We start from the raw sequence: 25,904 nt of genomic DNA on the forward strand, positions 1-25,904 counted from the left end.
CGTTAAGAGCATCACCTTGATGGCTGTAGGCTGCTTTGTGCAATGCATGTACAAACACCCCACCTTTCTTACGCTCCACAGAAGCATGTTGGTTATAAGACTTGTTGGGCTGCAAGAAATATGGGCAGGCTCTCGTCTGGCAAGCGTTTGAAAGCAGCCCTGTTGTTGGCCGGAATCGTCTGTAGACTTGGTCGAAATTTTCCTCTGACACAGCTATGCCTCTGTTCTGCGCCTCACTGATAATCTGTTGGCGGGTCATCGGTCTTACGGTTTCACTGTGGGCATCAAAATAGGCCTTCAGCCAAGATTTCTCCATTAGAGAAATCAATTCTGACCGAAGAGTTTCAATGACATTACCACTACTTTCTTCCGAGACCTTTTTCGATACAAATTCGTAACTTGCGTCAAAGTTATCCAGTGGATAAGACATACGATCACGCGATGATCTATGACGTAGTGCATGGCTCGTGTATATGAACACACTTTGCTCACTAAACAAGCAGTTTACTTCCTCTTCACTGAGTCCAATATGATGAGCAAATACTCTTAAAGTAAACCAAGATATATCACCAGCTGAAGACACATTTCTCAATCTTTCTACCTTTTCTATATTTATTTTTACTGGTATTTTACACAACAAATTTTTTTGCAATTCATTCACCTTGATATCTGCCATTTTCTTAGCAGCTTTGGAAACCTTTTCTAGTGTATAATAATGTTCTAATAGGACTCTTTCATTGTCATCTAATTCTGATGTCTTACCTTTGATGTAACTCCTGACCCATTTTTTTCTACTACTTTCATCAGCAAACGATTCTGCAAAGAAATCACTGTAGGGTTTACTTGAATTGTCCCCCACTTTATACGACGAAAGACAACGTCCAATATATTCCGCAAGAATCAACTTCATCATATTCATCAGGTCAATGGAAGATCTTGTTTGGATAACATTCTTCATCATGTGCAATAAAAATACTGGTTTGACGAGGGATTCACAGTTCAACGGCTTATTTTCTACCTGTATGGTACTTTCTGTCATCAGTGCCTGAGGAGTATTATCTACGAGCATGGTACAATAATTTCTATATCTCTTTTCCTCCATATACAAGGCAGCAGTAGCTTCGATACTTCTCATGCGAAGTTGTACATGCTCAGGCCTAGGTTCAGTAGGACTCTCATACAAGGACCTCGCCCAGGTTACAGCCAATGCAGCAACATGGATATCGAAACTGATAATATGTGGATTCTTAGTAATAGCAAATGTTACACACATTGTATACAGTCTTGTTTTAACAAATGGTTTCATGATTTTTGCATCTGTTGGAGGGAAGACTGGAACAACAGCATTGTAGGACGAATTCTCATCGTCATGTTTCAGTTTTACAACCTTATGTTCTCCCTCTGGCTCATTCAGATCACCGAAGGACTCTAAAGCCGACTGACTCATGATGGTATATGGAGATTTCAATATTTTCTTGACGCTGTACGACCATGGATTTAACGATACAGAGTCCCTTGTCGGTGCAAATACAGGAATCCCTGTAACAGTGAAGGTTTTCAGAAAAATAAACTTGTCATATTCCAGCAACATATTTGGAAAATCTGGATCCTGAAGGTCTGTTATTGTAGACGACATGGTAACGCGACAGCAATCATCGGGAGTCACAACAATTTGATTTAGCTGCAATTTGTTCTTACTGAGAACCTCGAGGAAAGTTACTCTATCCATTTCATAATCTTCATCGGTGTGTCCTCTTAGCTGTAAAGTCCTGGTCTTGTACTTGGATCTGGTGACGGTTGTGCTCAATATATTCTGTGCTAATTCCAAAGGATTTTCAAACTTTTCCGTTACCAGAATAGCATTCAATTGCCTTAATTCTTGTCTGAACTGCACTTCATAAGCTTTCAATTCCTTATTCTGCATTCTTTGTTTGATGGATGCTTTTCTCTGTCCCTTCATTCTTATTTGAGACCTGAATAATCTCTCCTTAAGAATCATCAAATTCTCTGGAATGGCCTCCCTCTTTCTGTGTCGCTGAATGATGATAGAGTTCCATTGATGGAAAATTTCTTTAAGGACTTCAATTGTGGCTTCTTGTGGCTCCAAAACCAAGTTGCCAACGTGTTTATCGAATGTTATTTCAAGTTGCTGAAGTTGCTCTAGTTCGTAAGGCATGTACACGTACTCGTTCATGTGGAAGACGTTGCTCTCGGATCCCCCTGGCAATAAAGACCCGCTCAGGCTTAGCTCCACTATGAAGCAGAATCCATTATACATTTTTTCAGTGACGTCCTTCAACTCGTCGACAACTTCTACTGCATCTTTGGCCCAAAATAGCGCTGGTAGGTTAGGACTACCGCTGTGAAGACGCGAACGTATATCTACGCTATACTCAACAGGGAAATCAGAGCCAACACCAAGGATGAAAATATTGCATATCTTTCCTAGGGGAAACTCCATGATATCAATAACACTTGAAGGTTGAACTCCTGTTGAATTGTGATTTCCATCTGTGATGATAAAAACATTAACAGACTTTCGGTTACACTGATATACTTCATTTATTATGGTTTGTAAAGCCCCAGTTAGGTCTGTGCCCCCTCCGTCAAAATATCTCTTCTCCAGAGTTGTTCCAGCTTTTCTAAAAATCACGCTGGAACTGAAAGTGTAGATGACAGTGTCACCTAAGAGTTTTGGAGCAACGTGGTTGTTCCAACCATCTATAACACTGTCCCAGTACTGATTCATGGAGCCCGATACATCAACCATCAACAGATTGAAAATACTGGCTGACAATCTGGAATGTATGTCGACTCCTGGAATTCTTGATGGCAGCTTCAAGAAGCGGTGATACTTGGTTTCACCATTATTCTGGAAGATAAAACGATAATGTTGAAAAACATCAAATGGATCATTTACAATTGTTTAAAATATAAATCTTATTAAGTTGTAATGCATAATAATTTGATACAATTTTGTTACATTTCAATTAAATCATTTTACTTGGATTTTCTTTGAACTAAAAGCATTTCTTTACTTTAAATGTCAGATCAATATGAAATTTCATGAAATTTTCCATTGCCATTAGCTCTGAGAATTGAAATCATGAAACACTGAAATGTAATGAACAGTGTTTTATCAAACCGACATTATACTAAAATGACAATAAGCAGTTACAGTATTCATACTGTTGGTCGACTTTACAAAGAAAGTTAGTTCCAATACATAGAGAACCACTGTACACCAATCGCAAATGATATACAACAGTGGTTCCCAAACTATCTTACCTGACGCCCCCTTTTTGCTTCCGGTAGACCCGTACGCCCCCACTCCTCTCTTTTTTTTTTATATAAAATGATTCTTACATTTATTTCTTAGCATTGTACAAGAAAAAAGTTTTCTGTTTGTATTACATTTTAATAATGAAAGCCACTCAAACAAATAATAGTACATTCCGGTAACTTAAAACGAAACATTTGGTTCAAGGTGAGCGAAAAAAAAGTTTGAACACGCCCCCTTGTATCGTCCTCACGCCCCCCTAGTGGTGCGCGCCCCCCAGTTTGGGAACCACTGATATACAAGATGCAATACAGCAGGGCCTCGTAATGCACTAATGCAAGGGTTCCCAACCTAGGGTATACGTACGCTCAGTGTTGTATATTTATACTCTTCAGGGGGTACATTGCATCTGGGAGCATTATGCACTACTGCACAATACATGAAATAATCTACATTAAGGTTGATTACTAAAACTAGATCACAATATCAATTTCATTGTTTCTGTTTTTCATCACCAATTTTAGGGGTGCAAAGGAAGCTATAAAAAGGCCCAAGGGGTACAGAAGAATAATTCTTCCATGTAAATATATATATATATATATATATATATATATATATATATATATATATATATATATCAAACTATAAATACAGTCCAATCCAGTTACTTTTTCCAGGATATCACACAAAAATCTCTCTCTCCTCTAGTTATATATATATATATATATATATATATATATATATATATATATATATATATATATATATATATATATATATATTATGTATATATATATATATTATGTGTATATATATATATATATATATATATATATATATATATATATATATATATATATATATATATATATATATATATATATTATGTGTATATATATATATATATATATATATATATATATATATATATATATATATATATATATACTGTATACATTTCACTAAAATTGAAAAAATTGCTAAAAAGTTTCAGAAACCCTGCACTAATATATATAAACAAATCACAAGCATTTGTTTACTACGTCTATGAAGCACTTTCATTCATGTAATAGACCAAACATAGAAGTAAATAAATCTCATTAAGCTACTTCAACGCCCTGAACTTTACGGTTTGTCTTTTTCCTCATTACCTGACGATTCTTCTTCACCCAAGGGGTTATGGCACTATCATTGTTTAGTGGCCACTTTCCTCTAGGTAAGGGTAGAAGAGACTCTTAAGCTATGGTAAGCGGGGTCTTCTAGAAGGACACTCCAAAATCAAACCAATGTTCTTGGGTAGTGCCATAGCCTCTGTACCATGGTCTCCAGTTCTCTTGCTTGAGGGTACACTTAGGCACACTACCCTATTTTATTTCTCTTCCTTTGGTTTTGTTAAAGTTTTTATAGTTTATATAGGAGAAATTTATTTTAATGTTGTTACTGTTCTTACATTATTTTGTTTTTCCTTGCTTCCTCTCATCATTGGGCTATTTTCCCTGGTGGGGCCCCTGAGCTTATAGTATCCTGCTTTTCCAAATAGGGTTGTAACTTAACAAATAATAATAATAATAATAATAATAATAATAATAATCAAGAGGGGAAATGCAAAGAGAAAACTTTAATAAACTTCTTGCTAAATTTAGTTTTTTTTCCTACTTGATAAATCATTATTTAAAAAAAATAATCAAACAAAATATTTAAGAAAGAGTACATTTATGATAATTACTTGAATATGTAACGTTTGCATTATAAGTTAAGAACGTTTGTAAAATGAACTTTATTGTATATTATATGATTTTCATTAATTGATTTAATTGGTGTTGAGTTGATTTATCATTTTGTAAAACCCTGTAAGTTTACATCTGTATTTTGTTATAGAATAAGTACGAAAATAATGTAGATTAATAAAATATAATTGTATTTTTATATCATCAATATTATTATTATTACTTGCTAAGCTACAACCCTAGTTGGAAAAGCAAGATGCTATAAGCCCAAGGGGCTCTCAACAAGGAAAAATAGCCCAGTGAGGAAAGGGAAACAGGAAAAGTAACATATTTTAAGAACATTAACAACATTAAAGTAACTATCTCCTATATACATAATAAAAACTTTAACAAAACAAGAGGAAGAGAAATAACATAGAATAGTGTGCCCGAGTGTACCCTCAAGCAAGAGAGCTCTTGGGCTGATCATGTTAAATCAACACAAGCACAGACTTCTTAAAAAAAATTCAATACTTCACCAAAATGTGAAGAGTAAATAACGGATTTTGAGCGAAGCGAGAAATCTATTTTTGGGTGAGATAGCCATGGCGTCCTGATGGAAGGTTCCTTATTGGTAGCTTATTTACTCAAGGAAGCTACCAAAAAGGAACCTTCCATCAGGACGCCATGGCTTGAGCCCAAAAATGACCTATATTAAATGAAGAAAAAGCCATTTACCTCTTCCGGTAGAACGTACAGAGCAGCGTCTGTATCTATCTTCCCCAGGGGTCTCAGAGTATTAGCTTGTTCAAAGTCGTCCTCCTCGACCACAGGTAGCACTTGAGCCGGTGGCCTCCAGTCCCTCTGAGCTTGGTCACTGGCAGGGACGGATTTATCCCGCGAGGACATCCTAGCCCTTATCCTCTTGTCAGGCTCACAAGTGGCATTGTCGTCCCAAATTCGTTTTGGGGCTGGCTTGGGAGCCATGTCCTTCATTTTCAGCAAGAGGTCCATCTTCTGGAGAGGAAAAATGAAATAAATAGAGAACAAAAAGATAATACAGATTAAGATTTAGAGGTCACCCATTCTCAGAGAAGAGCAGGATTAGTCCGACACACTAAATCAGTTCCAGATTTTTGCTAAAAAGAAGTCTGAACCAAAGGTCGTCCTGTTACCGTCAACTACAGAATGCAAAAATCAATCTTTTTTTCTTCTTCTTTTTAAAACACTAGCTTTTCTATAGTGACAGCATTTTCATTTTACAATAGACTTATAATAAAAAAACACAACGGTGAATTAGGTACAACGCAGTTCTAATATAGTGATAAAACTTGTTTAAAAACAGGAAGGCTAAATATCCTCATTTAAAAAAAAGTTGTATGTCAAGTTAAATGTCAAGCTGGGCAAATTGTTTCCTTGTATCCTCACCGAGGTCATGAAGGTACGAAATTATTTGAAATCTATACGAAATATTAAGAAGAACTGTCATTCGACTGCCACTTTCGTTTGGGAGCACTATAGCTAAGCTAAAACCCTACATGGAAAAGCAGGATGCTATAAGCCTAAGAAAATAGGAAAAAAAATAGCCCAGTGAGAGAAGGAAATAAATACACTATTTGAGAAGTAGTGGACAATTAAAATAAAATATTATAAGAACAGTAACAACATTCAAACAGATCTTTCATATATAAACTATAAAAAGACTTGTGTCAGCCTGTTCAACATGAAAAATATTTTTTGCAAGTTTGAACTTTTGAAGTTCCACCGATTCAACTGCCCGATTAGGAAGATCATTCCACAACTCGGTACCAGCTGGAATAAAGCTTCCAAAATACTGTGTAGTGTTGATCCTCAAGATAGAAAAGGCCTGATTATTAGAAATAACTGCATACCTAGTATTACGAACAGGATGGAACTGTCCGGGAAGATCTGAATGTAAAGGATGGTCAGAATTAGGAAAGAATCTTCATGGCATGATCTCAAAAATTATCATTTTGTTTTAGTATACGATCTCAAAAAAAAAAAAATTGTTTTGGTATACGATCTCAAAAAAAAATTGTTTTGGTATACGATCTCAAAAAAAAAATTGTTTTGGTATACGATCTCAAGAAAAAAAAAAAAACTAATGGTTAAAATGCCACAATCATAAGGTAATTAAGAGGTATCACCACAATCATTTCGTAACTCAAGATCTTTATCTTGAAAAGATTAGAAATTACTTTAAAGTTTTAGCAGAAAGTAATTGTGAGTTTTGCAAATTTGATAAAAAATAATCTATGCTGTTATCATGAATCACAGCTGTGGTGTGTGGGGGGGGGTGTGGAGGGAGTAGGGGGGGATGCTTTGCAAACTACAGTCAGTTAACTCAGTTTCTTCAGTCAGTCACTCTGTTGAGTCAGTTTCTTCAGTCAGTCACTCTGTTGAGTCAGTTTCCTCAGTCAGTCACTCAGATGAGACAGTTTCCTCAGTCACGCAGTTGAGTTAGTTTCCTCAGTCATTCAGTTAAGTCAATTTCCTCAGTCAGTCACTCGGTTGAGTCAGTTTCCTCAGCCAGTCACACAATTGAGTCAGTTTCCTTAGTCACTCAGTCGAGTCAGTTTCCTCAGTCAGTCACTCAGTGAGTCAGTTTCCTAAGGCAGTCACACAGCTGAGTCAGTTTCCTGTCACTCAGTAGTCAATCACTCAGTAGAGTCAGTTTCCTTAATCACTCAGCTGAGTCAGTTTCCCCAGTCCGTCACTCAGTTGAGTAATTTTCCTTAGTCACTCAATTGAGTCAGTTTCCTCAGTCACTCAATTGAGTAATTTTCCATAGTCAGTGACTCAGTTGAGTCAATTCCCTCAGTCGAGTCATTTACCCCAGTCAGTCACTCAGTGGAGTCAGTTTCCTCAGTCAGTCAATCACTCTCAGTCCTCGATCATACACAATGCACAAAGCGAATGCACACAGCACGCCCACATCTTGCGTCTGGCAGTGCTACTAATCCCTTGCTATGGTAAGTTAAATTGTTTTAAACCTTTAAATTTCTCATTCTTCTCATTAGAATAATAAATTAATTTCCCACATCCTACTGAGTACAAAAACAACGACTTAAGAAATTTTAAATATCGAATAGAATTTCTAAAAGAAAAAAAAAAAGAAACCACGATTTTTCTTTAGGAGATTTCGCCATTACAACCACTACGTCTCATATAGAAGACGATACTAACCGTTCTCTTTTCACTTTATAAGCGTAGAATTCCACAGGTAATAACAAATATTGCCGTCTCAATCCGGGAAATGTGATATTATGTAAACAGGCCTTACAATAATCACATCACACCTTCCTTTAAAGACGTAACGATCTATGAATTGCCCAATTCTGGCTTTTCTCATGTAAGATATGTAGGCCTTCACAATGGTCTGTAAACTGTCACTTAGATAAATCGCTTCTTACATGAACCCTTACATATTATAGGAGTTCAAACACAAATTAACGATGTTTCATAAGCACGAAACTTGCTTGAATAATAAAGAAAAACTTGCTTTAACGATTATCGTACAAAAATCAATCGGAACATTGTAACACTGGCTATTGTGGCTGCTACATTCCGGGAATTTATGAGGAAAATCTCAGTTGAATTCTGCGATATGATGTTTTTTTCTTTCTTTTAAGAACGTACAACTGTTCGCACACAGTCCGGAATTCGGAATACGTAGCTAAAAGTCAGTAGCTTGAAGGTCGAAGACTCGAAAACGAATATTCACGATACGTATGAAGGGAAAATATAAGTTGCCATACTGAATTACATCATTCTAATTTACTGTTCACAAACGTTCACTTTTACCACAGCTGCTGACTTTAACACGCTCTACACACATATATAAGGATATTCTAAAGTATTTCACAAGGTGCATCACCAAAAAACAGGTTAAAAATTGAGAGATGGTTTAAATTTAACTGGCATCAGTGTACGGATAACGCCTGGCAACGGCAGTTAACTTTTGCTCTCGTACGTATAAGTCTCAATTTTAATCTGATACGTATACGTAAGTCATTGATTTTATGATAATAATAATTACTCATTCGTACGTTTTAGATAAATTATTTGTACAAGGGTACAATTATGAAATACGAATTCTTGAGTTTAGCTGGATTTTTAAATTTAGACTGTCTTTTTTTTTTTTTTGGGGGGGGGGGGGTTCGCAAAAGAGCTTTGGGTATGTTTCCTATAATTATTCTATAGGGTTTGAATTTTAATAATAATTACTTTCTGAGCATCTCTAGACCATGTTAATATACATATTCTTTTCTCTCTCTCTCTCTCTCTCTCTCTCTCTCTCTCTCTCTCTCTCTCTCTCTCTCTCTCTCTCTCTCTCTCTCTCTCTCAGAACTTTAATTTCTTTCCAATGAATACATAAAAATCGGTTAGAACAGAAATGGGTATCTAAAAAACGAAAAAAAAAAACAATTAAGGGATTGCCAGAAGTTTCTATAAAGAGGAAAATAGCTCTATACGTTTGGGGCTTGTATGCTCTATACGTTTGGCTTGCATAAGATAAGTTGCCACATACCGCCACATTGAAGTGCATCTAATTCTAATTTATTTCATAGTGTTCGTTATATGAGAAGCTGATATTCACACACACACACACACACACACACACACACACACATCATCATCATCATCATCATCACCATCAATCGTCACTAGTCAACTGCGCAAGAAAGGCCTCAGACAAGACCTTTTCTTCCTACGTTCTATTTTCTACGTATAGGCAACCTACAGTCACAAGATTCGTAACGCTTTTACTACACAACGTATTTGTAATAATACGTGGAGTCAGTGTTAACTAATCCATGCTAATCATTTCAAAAGCATAAAAAAAAGGAAATGTATTTTTTGTCCAACAAATTACGATGTGAGAATCAACAACTGAAGACCAGACGGGAGAACAATACGAAAAGCATGGTAAAATGAAAGAATGTAAAAGGTTTCCTCAGGATAGGTTAATCATCAAAACTCTTCTAAAAACTTTATCAATAAGCCAATTTTGTTGTAATTTAAGAAGAAATGGATTGGATATTTTTCTTAAAAGTAACTGTGCAATCAAGAAACACACCTAGAATTTTATAGTTGAAGAGTAGTCAATGAAAAATGTCCTTGGCCTAATTTCAATCATACTTTGAGGTTTGTTATGGTTAAACTTCAAGTCCCATAATTTTAGCCATGCACTCATTTTAGCTAGATCTCCATTAAGGGATCCAGCAACCCCAGATATACATTGAGAAGATGGAATTGATGTAAAGAGAGTAGCATCATCTACATATGCAAAAAGCATATACCCTGCATATATAGTATGAGATAAGTAATGGGCCGAGAACACTTGCCTAAGGAACACCTGGCATCACATTCCTATTAAGGTTTAAAGGCCCCTTATGAATGGCAGAGGTAAGGGACAGTGACATTGCCTTATCAAGTAGGATAATGCCCTAGAAACTGACCATATTACATATGACTAGCGCCCAAGCTAGGACCAAGGAGGGTCAGGCAGTGACTGCTGATGACTTAGTAGATAGACCTTATAGGCTCCTTAGCTCACAAGGATGGTGAAGTTACAGCGACCAAACAAACTAACGAGTTTTAGCGGGATTCGAACCCTAGTTGGTGAACACCAGTCAGGGATGTTACCACATCGGCCACCACAATCCTTTAAACATTATTATTTCTATCTGCAACTAGAATTTGCAATATTTTAATTAAATATTCAACAGTGACGCAAAGATAAACCCACCTGCTCCTAGTTTTAGTTTGGAAACAAGGGATTCATGATTAGGCCTAACACGGCTAAAGGCATCACCAAAACCAGGCCCAATCATACGAACTTCGTGAACAAACTCAAAGGATTTATGTGCATCATTGGAAATTGTAATTATTATCATTATTATTATTAATTGCTAAGCTAGTTGAAAAATCAGGATGATATAAGCCTAGGGGCTCCAACGGAAAATAGCCCAGTGAGGAAAGGAAACAAGGAAAAATTAAATATTTTAAGAACAGTAACATTAAGATAAATATTTCCTATATAAACAATAAAAACTTGAACAAAACAAAAGCAAGAGAAACTGCAAACTAGGTAACAAGTGAGTACCTTCGGCATATTGATTTAAACATTTTACCAAAAAACGTACAGAAACTTTAGATAATTATGAGATTATGTGTAAACCGCAGGGCTATCAACAGTGCTAGAGCTACCACAAACACATTTACCTAATTCAGTCCAAAAATAACTTTCTGATAACATACGGAAAATAACATTACGCTATCTTGTATAACGGTTGATAGTTTGTTTGTGATGGGTCCTAGTATTTAAAGGCACTCATGAGTGGCAGAGGCAAGGAACAGTGACATTATCCTATCAAGCAGGACAATGCCCTAGAGACTAACCATTTATACATTCATATGATCAGCGCCCAAGCCCCCTCTCCACCCAACCTAAGGACCAAGGAGAGCCGGGCAATGGCTGCTGATGACTCAACAGATAGACCTATAGGCTCCCCCAAACCCCCCTTTTTTTAGCTCACAAGGATGGTTAGGTTGCAGCAACCAAAGAAACTAACGAATTTGAGCGGGACGTTACCACATCGGCCACCTCAACCCTATTGCGGCAATCTTGATTTTCCTTCACAAAATATTATTCTTTACTCTTTGTTAATAATTTACCCGTGGAAAATAGAATGATTAATTAATTTTCTTCTTTTTTTATAATAGCAAATATATTCCCATATTTGTAATGATGAGCACCATATTATTATTATTATTATTATTATTATTATTATCAATTGCTAAGCTACAGCCCTAGTTGGAAAAGCAGAATGCTATAAGCCCAGGGGCTCCAACAGGGAAAATAGCCCAGTTAGGAAAGGAGACAAGGAAAAATAAATATTTTAAGAACAGTAACATTAAAATAAATATCTCCTATATAAACAATAAAAACTTAAACAAAACAAAAGCAAGAGAAACTGCAAACTAGGGAACAAATGATTACCTTCGATATATTGATTTAAACATTTTACCAAAAGACGTACAGAAACTTTAGATAATTATGAGATTATGTGTAAACCGCAGGGCTATCAGCAATCCTAGGGCTACCATAAACACATTTACCTAATTAAGTCCAAAAATAACTTTCTGATAACATGCGGAAAATAACACACACACACACACACACATATATATATATATATATATATATATATATATATATATATATATATATATATATATATATATATATATATATATATATATACTCTTCCATATATTTCCTCTATTTACAAATTACATTAAAAAATTGTGGTTGTCATAAGGAGAAAGCCAAATGTAAAACTAAATGATAATACCAATACCCTAATATCGCAAGAGGGTCTGCCCCTCTCTTTTATTCTTCTCCTGTACTTCTCTTTCTCCCTATTTCCTTAATCTTTCCCATCCCGAGTACCTGCCTTTGAGCTATAAACTGGATTGCATCCAGGGGTACTCTTCCTTTCCCCATATTCCCCACTTCCCTATTCTTATTATTATTAGTCTTCAATTAAACTTTCTTGGCTTATTAGAATTGTCTAATTTTCTTACTTAAGTGTTTAAAGGTCGCTCATGAATGAAAGAGGCAAAAAAACAGTAAAAATGCCCAAGAGACTAATCATATATGCATATGATCAAGCGCCCAAGGCCCCTCTACAACCAAGCTAGGACCTGGGAGGGCCAGGCAATGGCTGCTGATGACTCAGCAGGTAGACCTATAGGCTCTCCCACACCCGTAACCTCAGCTGACAAGGATGGTAAGGTTACAGACGCTATAAGAAACTACAGACCTTGAGCGGTTCTCGAACCCCAGTCCAGGATATTGCTATGCAGGGACGTTTCTATACAGTTTATAATTTGTTATGAAAATGATTACGGAGTAAAATGCACACTTCAACCAAACTAGATCAATACTTAAAATGGGTAATAACATTTACGCAATTGTTCGTAATACTGAATATATTCTAGAAATTTTTTATCATTATTTCTCCTATACGTATAATGTAAAATTCTTCTCTCAGAAAGGATATTACGTCACCAGATACGTGTAATCTTTTACTTATCTATAATTATCTCTGAAAACCTATGATAAATATATTACGTATTTTAAAAATACAAATGATAAAGACAAAAATTATAATGATAATAATGATAAAAATGCGGTTGATAATAACGATGTGCCTTTCTGTGATTGGTCAACGTGGAATCAAAATATTCGTTTTACAGAAAACGGAAGGAAATATTACCAAGACTCACATGACTTTTGAAGTAAATCCCAAAAGAAACGAATGCCAAATTTCGTATGACTTTTAATCTAATTCCAAAGCCTGAGCACGTTAGTACAAGACCATTTTTGTACTTACGACAAATAATGCTTTAAGGAACAAAAATACAACAAAGACCTCAGATTCGTATTGTGTTTATAATCCTTAAAGGAATTACGAATAGAGGCGGCTGGCATAGGGTGTGGCTTAGTTGCTAGGTTGGCATTTTTAAAGGCCAAAAACACCTCATATTTGGACTTTCATAAAATTGCTTGGCCTTAAATTAATATCATGAAAAAATGGTGGACCTAAATACTATATTTCTGGCCTATTTCCACTAGTGGGTTGGCCTTTTAAAGCAGGAGTTGGCCTTTTCTCATATAAAATACCTGGTAACCCTGGGGTGCGGTGAGACTAGCGTCATAGCTAGAAGTATATTCGTTTTCCTGTCCATACGTATTCTTTTACTTAAATTTCGTTGCTTTTAATCACACTTCATCAATAGTGTTTTTTTTAGTGAATTTATATTGATTCATTGATTACTTTGTGATATGCAATATATGTAATTAAATCTGTGGCAATTTGTAATTAGACGAATAATTCATGTCTTATAATAATAATAATAATAATAATAATAATAATAATAATACAGGAATAATAATAATAATAATAATAATAATAATATAATAATAATAATAATAATAATAATAATAATATAGGAATGATGATGATAATAATAATAATAATAATAATAATAATAATAATAATAATAATGATTATAACAACAACAACAACAACAACAACAATAATAATAATAATAATAATAATAATAATAATAATAATAAAATGAATTAGAAAAGACGAATTACGAAAGAAAACAATTGTTTTTTGTATAAGATTAATTATTTGAAAAAGATTAATCAAAGACAAGATTAAGCTCATAATTCATATCACATAATTATTTGCATTTGTTTAAAAGCAAATGATATTGATGGACCAGTTTTCATCGCCACCTTGGCCCCTGCAGATTGGTGATGGTGGGAGATTTTCGCCGGATCACTCACAGCGAACCAACCTAGTATGGGTGGCCGTGACTAGTACAGGTTAGCTGATCATTGCGATAAAAAACCCTTTCACCAAATTATTATTATTATTATTATTATTATTATTATTATTATTATTATTATTACCCAAGCTACAACCCTAGAAGGAAAAGCAGGATGCTATAAACCCAAGGGCTCCAACAGGGGAAAATAGCCCAGTGAGGATAGGCAATAAGGAAATAAATTATTATTATTATTATTATTATTAAATGCTAAGCTACAACCCTAGTTGGAAAAGCAGGATGCTATAAGCCCAGGGGCCCCAACAGGGAAAATAGCCCAGTGAGGAAAGGAAATAAGGAAAAAGGAAAATAGAAAATTTTAGGAATAGTAACAATATTAAAATAAATATTTCCTATTTAAACTATAAAAACTTTAACAGAACAAGAGGAAGAGAAACTAGATAGAAAAGTGTGCCCAAGTGTACCCTCAAGCAAGAGAACTCTAACCCAAGGCAGTGTAAGACCATGGTACAGAGGCTATGGCACTACCCAAGAATAGAGAACAATGGTTTGATTTTGGAGTGTCCTTCTCCTAGAAGAGCTGCTTACCATAGCTAAAGAGTCTCTTCTACCCTTACCAAGAGGAAAGTAGCCACTGAACAATTACAGTGCAGTAGTTAACCCCTTGGGTGAAGAAGAATTGTCTAGTAATCACAGTGTTGTCAGGTGTATGAGGACAGAGGAGAATCTGTAAAGGATAGGCCAGACTATTCGGTGTCTGTGTAGGCAAAGGGAAAGAACCGTAACCAGAGAGAAGGGTCCTATGTAGTACTGTCTGGCCAGTCAAAGGACCCCATAACTCTCTAGCGGTAGTATCTCAACGGGCGGCTGGTGCCCAGGCCAACCTACTACCTTTTGAATAAACTATATGAAAAGTAATAAACACTTAAAATAAAATATTTCAAAAACAGTAACAACATTAAAAGGTCTTTCAAATATAAACTATAAAAAGATACTTATGTCAGACTGTTCAACATAAAAAAAAATTTGCTGCACAAGTTTGAACTTTTGACTAAGAAATGAAACAAAATTATGAATAGGCAACTTTTCAAATAACGGTATTTTCGAAATCCTGCGTCAGCCAAGATGAAAAACGACTCCCTAGCATTTTCAAAAAAAAAAAAAAAAAAAAAAAAAAAAAAAAAAAAAAATTATAGAATCTATTTATTACTAAGGAGTTTCCTGTCAGTTCTTCCCAGTTCCTGTCTAAATACGTTAAGAAATACGAATGTATTTGCGTAAGCATACGTTATTGAATATTTGCTGATTTACGTCAGCATACGTTGTTGTATATTTGCTGACAATGAATCAGTCATTCGTTCCGAAAACGTACAGTTATATGACGTCACAATGACGTTATTATTTATCTTGCAGTTTGTTTATTTTCTTCCTCACAGGGCTATTTTTTCCCTGTTAGAGCCCTTGGGCTTATAGCATCCTGCTTTTCTAACTAGTGTTGTAGCTTAGATGATAATAATAATAATAATAATAATAATAATAATAATAATAATAATAATAATAATAATAATAATAATAATATGGTTCTCATCAGAACAAATATGGGACTATATCTGCTATTATGAAAAAAAGGTGGAAATTAATTAATCATTCTATTTTCCATGGGTAAATTATCTGATATTTTATGAGTCACTCCCCATTGTAAAGAGAGATATCTAGCAAAGGTAAATAACGAAATATTTAACAAAGAGTAAAGAATAATATTTTGTGAAGGAAAATCAAGATTGCCGCAATAGGGTTGTGGTGGCCGATGTGGTAACGTCCCGCTCAAACTCGTTAGTTTCTTTGGTTGCTGCAACCTCACCATCCTAGTGAGCTAAAAAAGGGGGGGTTTGGGGGAGCCTATAGGTCTATCTGTTGAGTCATCAGCAGCCATTGCCCGGCTCTCCTTGGTCCTAGCTTGGGTGGAGAGGGTGCTTGGGCGCTGATCATATGAATGTATAAATGGTTAGTCTCTAGGGCATTGTCCTGCTTGATAGGACAATGTCACTGTCCCTTGCCTCTGCCACTCATGAGTGCCTTTAAATACTAGGACCCATCAAAAACAAGCTATCAACCGTTATACAAGATAGTGTAATGTTATTTTCCGCATGTTATCAGAAAGTTATTTTTGGACTTAATTAGGTAAATGTGTTTATGGTAGCCCTAGGATTGCTGATAGCCCTGCGGTTTACACATAACTCTCATAATTATCTAAAGTTTCTGTACGTCTTTTGGTAAAATTTTTAAATCAATATGCCGAAGGTACTCACTTGTTCCCTAGTTTGCAGTTTCTCTTGCTTTTGTTTTGTTCAACTTTTTATTGTTTATATAGGAGATATTTATTTGAATGTTGCTGTTAATGAAATATTGAGTTTTTCCTTGTTTCCTTACCTCACTGGGCTATTTTCCCTGTTGGAGCCCCTGGGCTTATAGCATCCTGCTTTTCCAACTAGGGTAGTAGCTTATCAATTAATAATAATAATAATAATGATAATAATAATAATAATAATTTTACAATTTCCAATGAGTTTGGTCACGAAGTTCGTATGATTGGGCCTGGTTTTGGTGATGCCTTTAGCCGTGTTAGGCCTAATCATGAATCCCTTGTTTCCAAACTTAAACTAAGAGCAGGTGGGTTCATCTTTGCATCACTGTTGAATCTTTAATTAAAATATTGCAAATTCTAGTTGCAGATAGAAATAACAATGTTTAAATCATTGTGGTGGCCGATGTGGTAACGTCCCTGACTGGTGTTCACCAACTAGGGTTCGAATCCCGCTAAAACTCGTTAGTTTGTTTGGTCGCTGTAACTTCACCATCCTTGTGAGCTAAGGGAGCCTATAAGGTCTATCTGCTAAGTCATCAGCAGTCACTGCCTGACCCTCCTTGGTTCTAGCTTGGGCGCTAGTCATATGTAATATGGTCAGTCTCTAGGGCATTGTCCTACTTGATAAGGCAATGTCACTGTCCCTTACCTCTGCCATTCATGAGGGACCTTTAAACCTTAATGGGAATGTGATGCCTGGTGTTCCTTAGGCAAGTGTTCTCGGCCCATTACTTATCTCATACTATATATGCATGGCATATGCTTTTTGCATATGTAGATGATGCTACTCTCTTTACATCAATTCCATCTTCTCGATGTATATCTGGGTTTTCTGAATCCCTTAATGGAGATCTAGCTAAAATGAGTGCATGGCTAAAATTATGGGACATGAAGTTTAACCATAACAAACCTCAAAGTATGATTGAAATTAGGCCAAGGACATTTTTCCTCGACTACTCTTCAACTATATACAGCTCATAAAATTCCAGGTGTGATTCTTGATTGCAAAATTGCCTTTAAGAAAGATATCCGATCTGTTTCTTCTTAAATTGCAACAAAATTGGCTTATTGATAAAGTTTTTAGAAGAGTTTTGATGATTAACCTATCCTGAGGAAACCTTTAAAATTCTTTCATTTTACCATGCTTTTCGTATTGTTCTCCCGTCTGGTCTTCAGTTGCTGATTCCCACATCGTAATTTGTTGGACAAAAACTTCTTGTCAATCAATTCCTTATCCTTCATCTGGATACCAATCTCTGGCACAATAATTGTTCAGTTAGTTCTTTATTATTCTGACCAGCATTTGCATTCAGATTTTACCAGACTGTACCCTCCTGTACGCCAAGGTCTATATACCTTGCTGTACGTAGTACTGGTACTAATCTCTAGACCTTGCTGTACGTAGTACTGGTACTTATCTCCATACCTTGCTGTACGTAGTGCTAGTACTAATCGGTAGACATTGCTGTACGTAGTACTAGTACTTATCTCTAGACATTGCTGTGCGTAGTACTAGTACTAATCTCTAGACCTTGCTGTACATAGTTCTAGTACTTATCTCTAGTCTAGACCTTGTTGTACATAGTACTAATCTCTAGTCTAGACCTTGTTGTACGTAGTACTAGTACTAATCTCTAGTCTAGACCTTGTTGTAAGTAGTACTAGTACTAATCTCTAGTCTAGACCTTGTTGTACGTAGTACTAGTACTAATCTCTAGTCTGGACCTTGTTGTACGTAGTAGTACTAATCACTAGACCTTGCTGTACGTAGTGCTAGTACTAATCTCTAGTCTAGACCTTGTAGGTAGTACTAGTACTAGTCTCTAGACCTTGCTGTACGTAGTACTACTACTAATCGCTAGACCTTGCTGCACGTAGTACTAGTACTTATCTCTAGTTTAGACCTTGTTGTAACTAGTACTAGTAGCCTACTAATCTCTAGTCTAGACCTTGTTGTATGTAGTAGTACTAATCTCTAGACCTTGCTGTACGTAATACTAGTACTAATCTCTAGTCTAGACCTTGATGTAGGTAGTAGTAGTACTAGTCTCTAGACCTTGCTGTACGTACTATTAGTACTAATCTCTAGACCTTGCTGTACGTAGTACTAGTACTTATCTCTAGTCTAAACCTTGTTGTACATAGTACTAGTACTAATCTCTAGTCTAGACCTTGTTGTACGTAGTAGTACTAATCTCTAGACCTTGCTGTACGTATTACTAGTACTAATCTCTAGTCTAGACCTTGTTGTAGGTAGCACTAGTACTAGTCTCTAAACATTACTGTACGTAGTACTAGTACTAATCTCTAGATCTTTCTGTATGTAGTACTAGTACTTATCTCTAGTCTAGACCTTGTTGTACGTAGTACTAATCTCTAGTCTAGACCTTGTTGTACGTAGTAGTACTAATCTCTAGACCTTGCTGTACGTAGTACTAGTACTAATCTCTAGTCTAGACCTTGTTGTACGTAGTAGTACTAATCTTTAGACCTTGCTGTATGTAGTACTAGTACTAATCTCTAGTCTAGACCTTGTTGTAAGTAGTACTAGTACTAGTCTCTAGACCTTGCTGTACGTAGTACAAGTACTAATCTCTATTGCTATTATAATATACAGTGCATTAACAATCCCATATATCATTTAACTAAGAAAGTTTGCTGGTGTGGAGTGGCATAGACAACATAAACAGACTCTTTAGCTATGGCAAGCAGCTCTTCTAGGAGGACACTCCAAAATCAAACTATTGTTCTCCAGTCTTGGGTAATGCCATAGCCTCTGTACCATGGTCTTCCACTGTCTTGCATTAGGGTTCTCTTGCTTAAGGGTACACTCGGGAACACTTCAATCTCATTTCTCTTCCTCTTGTTTTGTTCAAGTTTTTGTTGTTTATATAGGGAATATTTATTTTAAATGATGTTACTGTTTTAAAAATATTTTATTTTTCCTTGTTTCCTTTCCTCATTGTGCTATTTTCCCTGTTGGAGCCCCTGGGCTTATAGCATCCTGCTTTTCCAACAAGGGTTGTAGCTTAACAAGTAATAATAATAATAATAATAATAATAATCATAATAATAATATTCTGAAAACCTCCTCGTGCACTCAGATGTGGGCATAGATGCCAAAATTGAATCAGAAAGTTTAAGACTTTCATAAGTTTTAGTTTTGAAATATGGAACTTTATATTTATATGTCCAGGATTTTCATAATAAACCAAAGTACATCTCTCCATGAGGCGTGTGTCTCATCATTTAAGAAGTGTAGAACATTATGCTACCGGGGTCTAAGCCATCTCAAATACTCGAGACGGCCTTGGTCTAAGCCACGGTTGAGATATTCTATACCTAGACCGTGGTCTAAGCGATGTCAGCCATTAGGCAGGGCAGCCGATTGGGACTACGGTCTACCTCGAATTCAAAGAGAAGTCGTTCAAAAGTCCGCGCAGATACTGTTCACATTTTCATAAGTGTGGGAATCAGTAGGGTTTCATGAACGGCAGAGGCAAGGGACAGTGACGTTGCCCTATCAAGCAGGACAATGCCCTAGAGACTGACCATGTTACATAAGATCAGCGCCCAAGACCCTCTCCACCCAAGCTAGGACCAAGGAGGGCCAGGCAATGGCTGCTAATGACTCAGCAGATAGACCTAAAGGCTCCACCAAAACCTCCCATTCTTAGCTCACAAGGATGGTGAGGATTTAGCGATCAAAGGAACTAAAGAGTTTGAGCGGGACTCTAACTCCAGTCAAGGACGTTACCACATAGGTGGACGTTGGACACTCCAGAATCAAACCATTGTTCTCTAGTCTTGGGTAGTGCCATAGCCTTCATACCATGGTCTTCCCCTGTCTTGGATTATAGTTCTCTTGCTTGAGGGTACACTCGGCCGCACTATTCTATCTTATTTCCCTTCCTCTTGTTTTGTTGAGTTATTATTATTACTGCTAAGCTACAACCCTAGTTGCAAAAGCAAAATGATATAAGCCCAAGGGCTCCAACAGGGAAAAATAGTCCAGTGAGGAAAGAAAAAAGGAAATAAATGAACGATATGAGAAATAATAATAATAATAATTATTATTATTATTGTTATTATTACTTGCTAAGCTACAACCCTAGTTGCAAAAGCAAAATGAAATAAGCCCAAGGGCTCCGACAGGGAAAAATAGTCTAGTGAGGAAAGGGGAAAGGAAATAATTGAACGATATGAGATAATAATAATAATCATCAATATTATTATTTTCTAAGCTACAGCCCTAGTTGGAAAAGCAGGATGCTATACAAGGGCTGCAACATGGAAAAATATCCCAGTGAGGATACTAAATAAAAAAAAATTACTTATCTCATACTATATATGCATGGTATATGCTTTCTGCATATGTAGATGATGCGACTCTCTTTACATCAATTCCATCTTCTCAATGTATATCTGGGGTTGCTGGATCCCTTAATGGAGATCTAGCTAAAATAAATGCATGGCTAAAATTATGGGACATGAAGTTTAACCATAACAAACCTCAAAGTATGATTAAAATTAGGCCAAGGACATTTTTCATTGACTACTCTTCAACTATATACAACTCATAAAATTCTAGGTGTGTTTCTTGATTGCATAGTTACTTTTAAGAAAGATGTCCAATCTATTTCTTCTTAAATTGCAACAAAATTGGCTTATTGATAAAGATTTTAGAAGAGTTTTGATGATTAACCTATCCTGAGGAAACCTTTTAAATTCTTTCATTTTACCATGCTTTTCGTATTGTTCTCCCGTCTGGTCTTCAGTTGCTGATTCCCACATCGTAATTTGTTGGACAAAAAATTCTTGTCAATCAATTCCTTATCCTTCATCTGGATATCAATCTCCGGCACAATTGCCCAGTTAGTTCTTTATGGACGTTAAGTAAGATTTTCTTTCATGATTCTGACCACCATTTGCATTCAGATTTTACCAGACTGTACCCTCCTGTACGCCAAGGTCTATATACCTTGCTGTACGTAGTACTGGTACTAATCTCTAGACCTTGCTGTACGTAGTACTGGTACTTATCTCCATACCTTGCTGTACGTAGTGCTAGTACTAATCGGTAGACATTGCTGTACGTAGTACTAGTACTTATCTCTAGACATTGCTGTGCGTAGTACTAGTACTAATCTCTAGACCTTGCTGTACATAGTTCTAGTACTTATCTCTAGTCTAGACCTTGTTGTACATAGTACTAATCTCTAGTCTAGACCTTGTTGTACGTAGTACTAGTACTAATCTCTAGTCTAGACCTTGTTGTAAGTAGTACTAGTACTAATCTCTAGTCTAGACCTTGTTGTACGTAGTACTAGTACTAATCTCTAGTCTGGACCTTGTTGTACGTAGTAGTACTAATCACTAGACCTTGCTGTACGTAGTGCTAGTACTAATCTCTAGTCTAGACCTTGTAGGTAGTACTAGTACTAGTCTCTAGACCTTGCTGTACGTAGTACTACTACTAATCGCTAGACCTTGCTGCACGTAGTACTAGTACTTATCTCTAGTTTAGACCTTGTTGTTACTAGTACTAGTAGCCTACTAATCTCTAGTCTAGACCTTGTTGTATGTAGTAGTACTAATCTCTAGACCTTGCTGTACGTAATACTAGTACTAATCTCTAGTCTAGACCTTGATGTAGGTAGTAGTAGTACTAGTCTCTAGACCTTGCTGTACGTACTATTAGTACTAATCTCTAGACCTTGCTGTACGTAGTACTAGTACTTATCTCTAGTCTAAACCTTGTTGTACATAGTACTAGTACTAATCTCTAGTCTAGACCTTGTTGTACGTAGTAGTACTAATCTCTAGACCTTGCTGTACGTATTACTAGTACTAATCTCTAGTCTAGACCTTGTTGTAGGTAGCACTAGTACTAGTCTCTAAACATTACTGTACGTAGTACTAGTACTAATCTCTAGATCTTTCTGTATGTAGTACTAGTACTTATCTCTAGTCTAGACCTTGTTGTACGTAGTACTAATCTCTAGTCTAGACCTTGTTGTACGTAGTAGTACTAATCTCTAGACCTTGCTGTACGTAGTACTAGTACTAATCTCTAGTCTAGACCTTGTTGTACGTAGTAGTACTAATCTTTAGACCTTGCTGTATGTAGTACTAGTACTAATCTCTAGTCTAGACCTTGTTGTAAGTAGTACTAGTACTAGTCTCTAGACCTTGCTGTACGTAGTACAAGTACTAATCTCTATTGCTATTATAATATACAGTGCATTAACAATCCCATATATCATTTAACTAAGAAAGTTTGCTGGTGTGGAGTGGCATAGACAACATAAACAGACTCTTTAGCTATGGCAAGCAGCTCTTCTAGGAGGACACTCCAAAATCAAACTATTGTTCTCCAGTCTTGGGTAATGCCATAGCCTCTGTACCATGGTCTTCCACTGTCTTGCATTAGGGTTCTCTTGCTTAAGGGTACACTCGGGAACACTTCAATCTCATTTCTCTTCCTCTTGTTTTGTTCAAGTTTTTGTTGTTTATATAGGGAATATTTATTTTAAATGATGTTACTGTTTTAAAAATATTTTATTTTTCCTTGTTTCCTTTCCTCATTGTGCTATTTTCCCTGTTGGAGCCCCTGGGCTTATAGCATCCTGCTTTTCCAACAAGGGTTGTAGCTTAACAAGTAATAATAATAATAATAATAATAATAATCATAATAATAATATTCTGAAAACCTCCTCGTGCACTCAGATGTGGGCATAGATGCCAAAATTGAATCAGAAAGTTTAAGACTTTCATAAGTTTTAGTTTTGAAATATGGAACTTTATATTTATATGTCCAGGATTTTCATAATAAACCAAAGTACATCTCTCCATGAGGCGTGTGTCTCATCATTTAAGAAGTGTAGAACATTATGCTACCGGGGTCTAAGCCATCTCAAATACTCGAGACGGCCTTGGTCTAAGCCACGGTTGAGATATTCTATACCTAGACCGTGGTCTAAGCGATGTCAGCCATTAGGCAGGGCAGCCGATTGGGACTACGGTCTACCTCGAATTCAAAGAGAAGTCGTTCAAAAGTCCGCGCAGATACTGTTCACATTTTCATAAGTGTGGGAATCAGTAGGGTTTCATGAACGGCAGAGGCAAGGGACAGTGACGTTGCCCTATCAAGCAGGACAATGCCCTAGAGACTGACCATGTTACATAAGATCAGCGCCCAAGACCCTCTCCACCCAAGCTAGGACCAAGGAGGGCCAGGCAATGGCTGCTAATGACTCAGCAGATAGACCTAAAGGCTCCACCAAAACCTCCCATTCTTAGCTCACAAGGATGGTGAGGATTTAGCGATCAAAGGAACTAAAGAGTTTGAGCGGGACTCTAACTCCAGTCAAGGACGTTACCACATAGGTGGACGTTGGACACTCCAGAATCAAACCATTGTTCTCTAGTCTTGGGTAGTGCCATAGCCTTCATACCATGGTCTTCCCCTGTCTTGGATTATAGTTCTCTTGCTTGAGGGTACACTCGGCCGCACTATTCTATCTTATTTCCCTTCCTCTTGTTTTGTTGAGTTATTATTATTACTGCTAAGCTACAACCCTAGTTGCAAAAGCAAAATGATATAAGCCCAAGGGCTCCAACAGGGAAAAATAGTCCAGTGAGGAAAGAAAAAAGGAAATAAATGAACGATATGAGAAATAATAATAATAATAATTATTATTATTATTGTTATTATTACTTGCTAAGCTACAACCCTAGTTGCAAAAGCAAAATGAAATAAGCCCAAGGGCTCCGACAGGGAAAAATAGTCTAGTGAGGAAAGGGGAAAGGAAATAATTGAACGATATGAGATAATAATAATAATCATCAATATTATTATTTTCTAAGCTACAGCCCTAGTTGGAAAAGCAGGATGCTATACAAGGGCTGCAACATGGAAAAATATCCCAGTGAGGATACTAAATAAAAAAAAATTAATTACAAGAGAAGAAATGAACAATATAAAATATCTTTAGAACATTGATAACATTAAAATAGAATTTCTACATATAAACTATAACAAAAGAATTGCTTTTATGTAGGGGATTAATAAATACTATTTTCCCATAGTTAAAATAAAAATTGTTTATTCCTTCTAACAGGATGCACCATTGATAATACAATCAAAATATCAACAACATTTCGTATATCACTGAAACGTTATTGATATGAAGAAAATCAGACTAAACATTTTGTCAATTTCATCAAAATCACTTATTTACATAAAAATATGTTTAGCAATATATTACACACACATATATATATGTATATATATATAAATTATATATATATATATATATATATATATATATATATATATATATATATGTTTATATATGCAAATTATATAAATATTATATATATACACATATACAGTATATACACATACGTTTATATATATATATATATATATATATATATATATATATATATATATATATATATATATATATATATATATATATATACACACACACACACATATATATATATATATATATATATATATATATATATATATATATATACTGTATATATATACATAGATACTTTACAAGAGATAAAATACCTTCGAGATGGCAATGTTCAATTAAGTACTTTAATTGAAACTAAAAAAGTATAAAAAAAAGAAAATAATAATAATAATGTTATGGTAATACTGTATTCACTTAGTAATATGAAGAACATTATTGCCTGTGTTTTACTGCCACGAGGAGCCCGTGACTTAACATACAGCAAAAGCCAGTAGGATATAATAAAATGCTTTAGTACCAAGCATTATTATTATTTCATTTCCAACTGATTATTTCCTGAACAAATAAAACATTGTATTTAAATGTTAACAATAAAAAAAAAAAACATTAACAAAAGTATGATCAACAAAGTTTTCGTATAAATGTTTGAAAAAAAATTATTTTGTTAATATGGGAAAACTAAGGTTTTAAGTTAAAAATTCGCTAGTGTAATATTTAAGAAAAATCAGTATAAAAAACAAAGTTATATATAATATTTCCTGAGAAATCATGGGAGTGAATAAATATATAGAAGTATTGTACTGGTTTACAGGTGTATATATAGACTTAATTTTTTAAAAATCTTTCAGATTTGTATATTTTTGCAAAATCTTAGATATATGTAT

The 25,904-nt window shown here is 35.5% G+C and overlaps 1 protein-coding gene across 2 annotated transcripts in view; it reads right to left on the minus strand.

Annotated features, from left to right (window-relative positions):
• LOC137655649 (uncharacterized) overlaps nucleotides 1-25,904 on the minus strand; it is a 41,579-nt gene that overhangs the window by 292 nt on the left and 15,383 nt on the right. The window contains exons 1-3 of one of the 2 annotated variants that reach the window (XM_068389586.1): nucleotides 8,194-8,693; nucleotides 5,725-6,003; nucleotides 1-2,872 (exon numbers count right to left, since the gene is read on the minus strand). The exon at nucleotides 1-2,872 is cut by the window's left edge and continues 292 nt beyond it. In XM_068389586.1, the coding sequence (XP_068245687.1) occupies nucleotides 1-2,872; nucleotides 5,725-6,000 (3,148 nt within the window). In that variant the 5' untranslated portion in view covers nucleotides 6,001-6,003; nucleotides 8,194-8,693. Of the gene's footprint in view, nucleotides 2,873-5,724; nucleotides 6,004-8,193; nucleotides 8,694-25,904 lie in introns of those variants that run through there. The other variant, XM_068389585.1, reaches the window with a different exon arrangement.

The sequence above is a fragment of the Palaemon carinicauda genome, chromosome 16 (assembly GCF_036898095.1).
Source record: "Palaemon carinicauda isolate YSFRI2023 chromosome 16, ASM3689809v2, whole genome shotgun sequence".
Classification (NCBI taxonomy): Eukaryota; Metazoa; Arthropoda; class Malacostraca; order Decapoda; family Palaemonidae; genus Palaemon; species Palaemon carinicauda.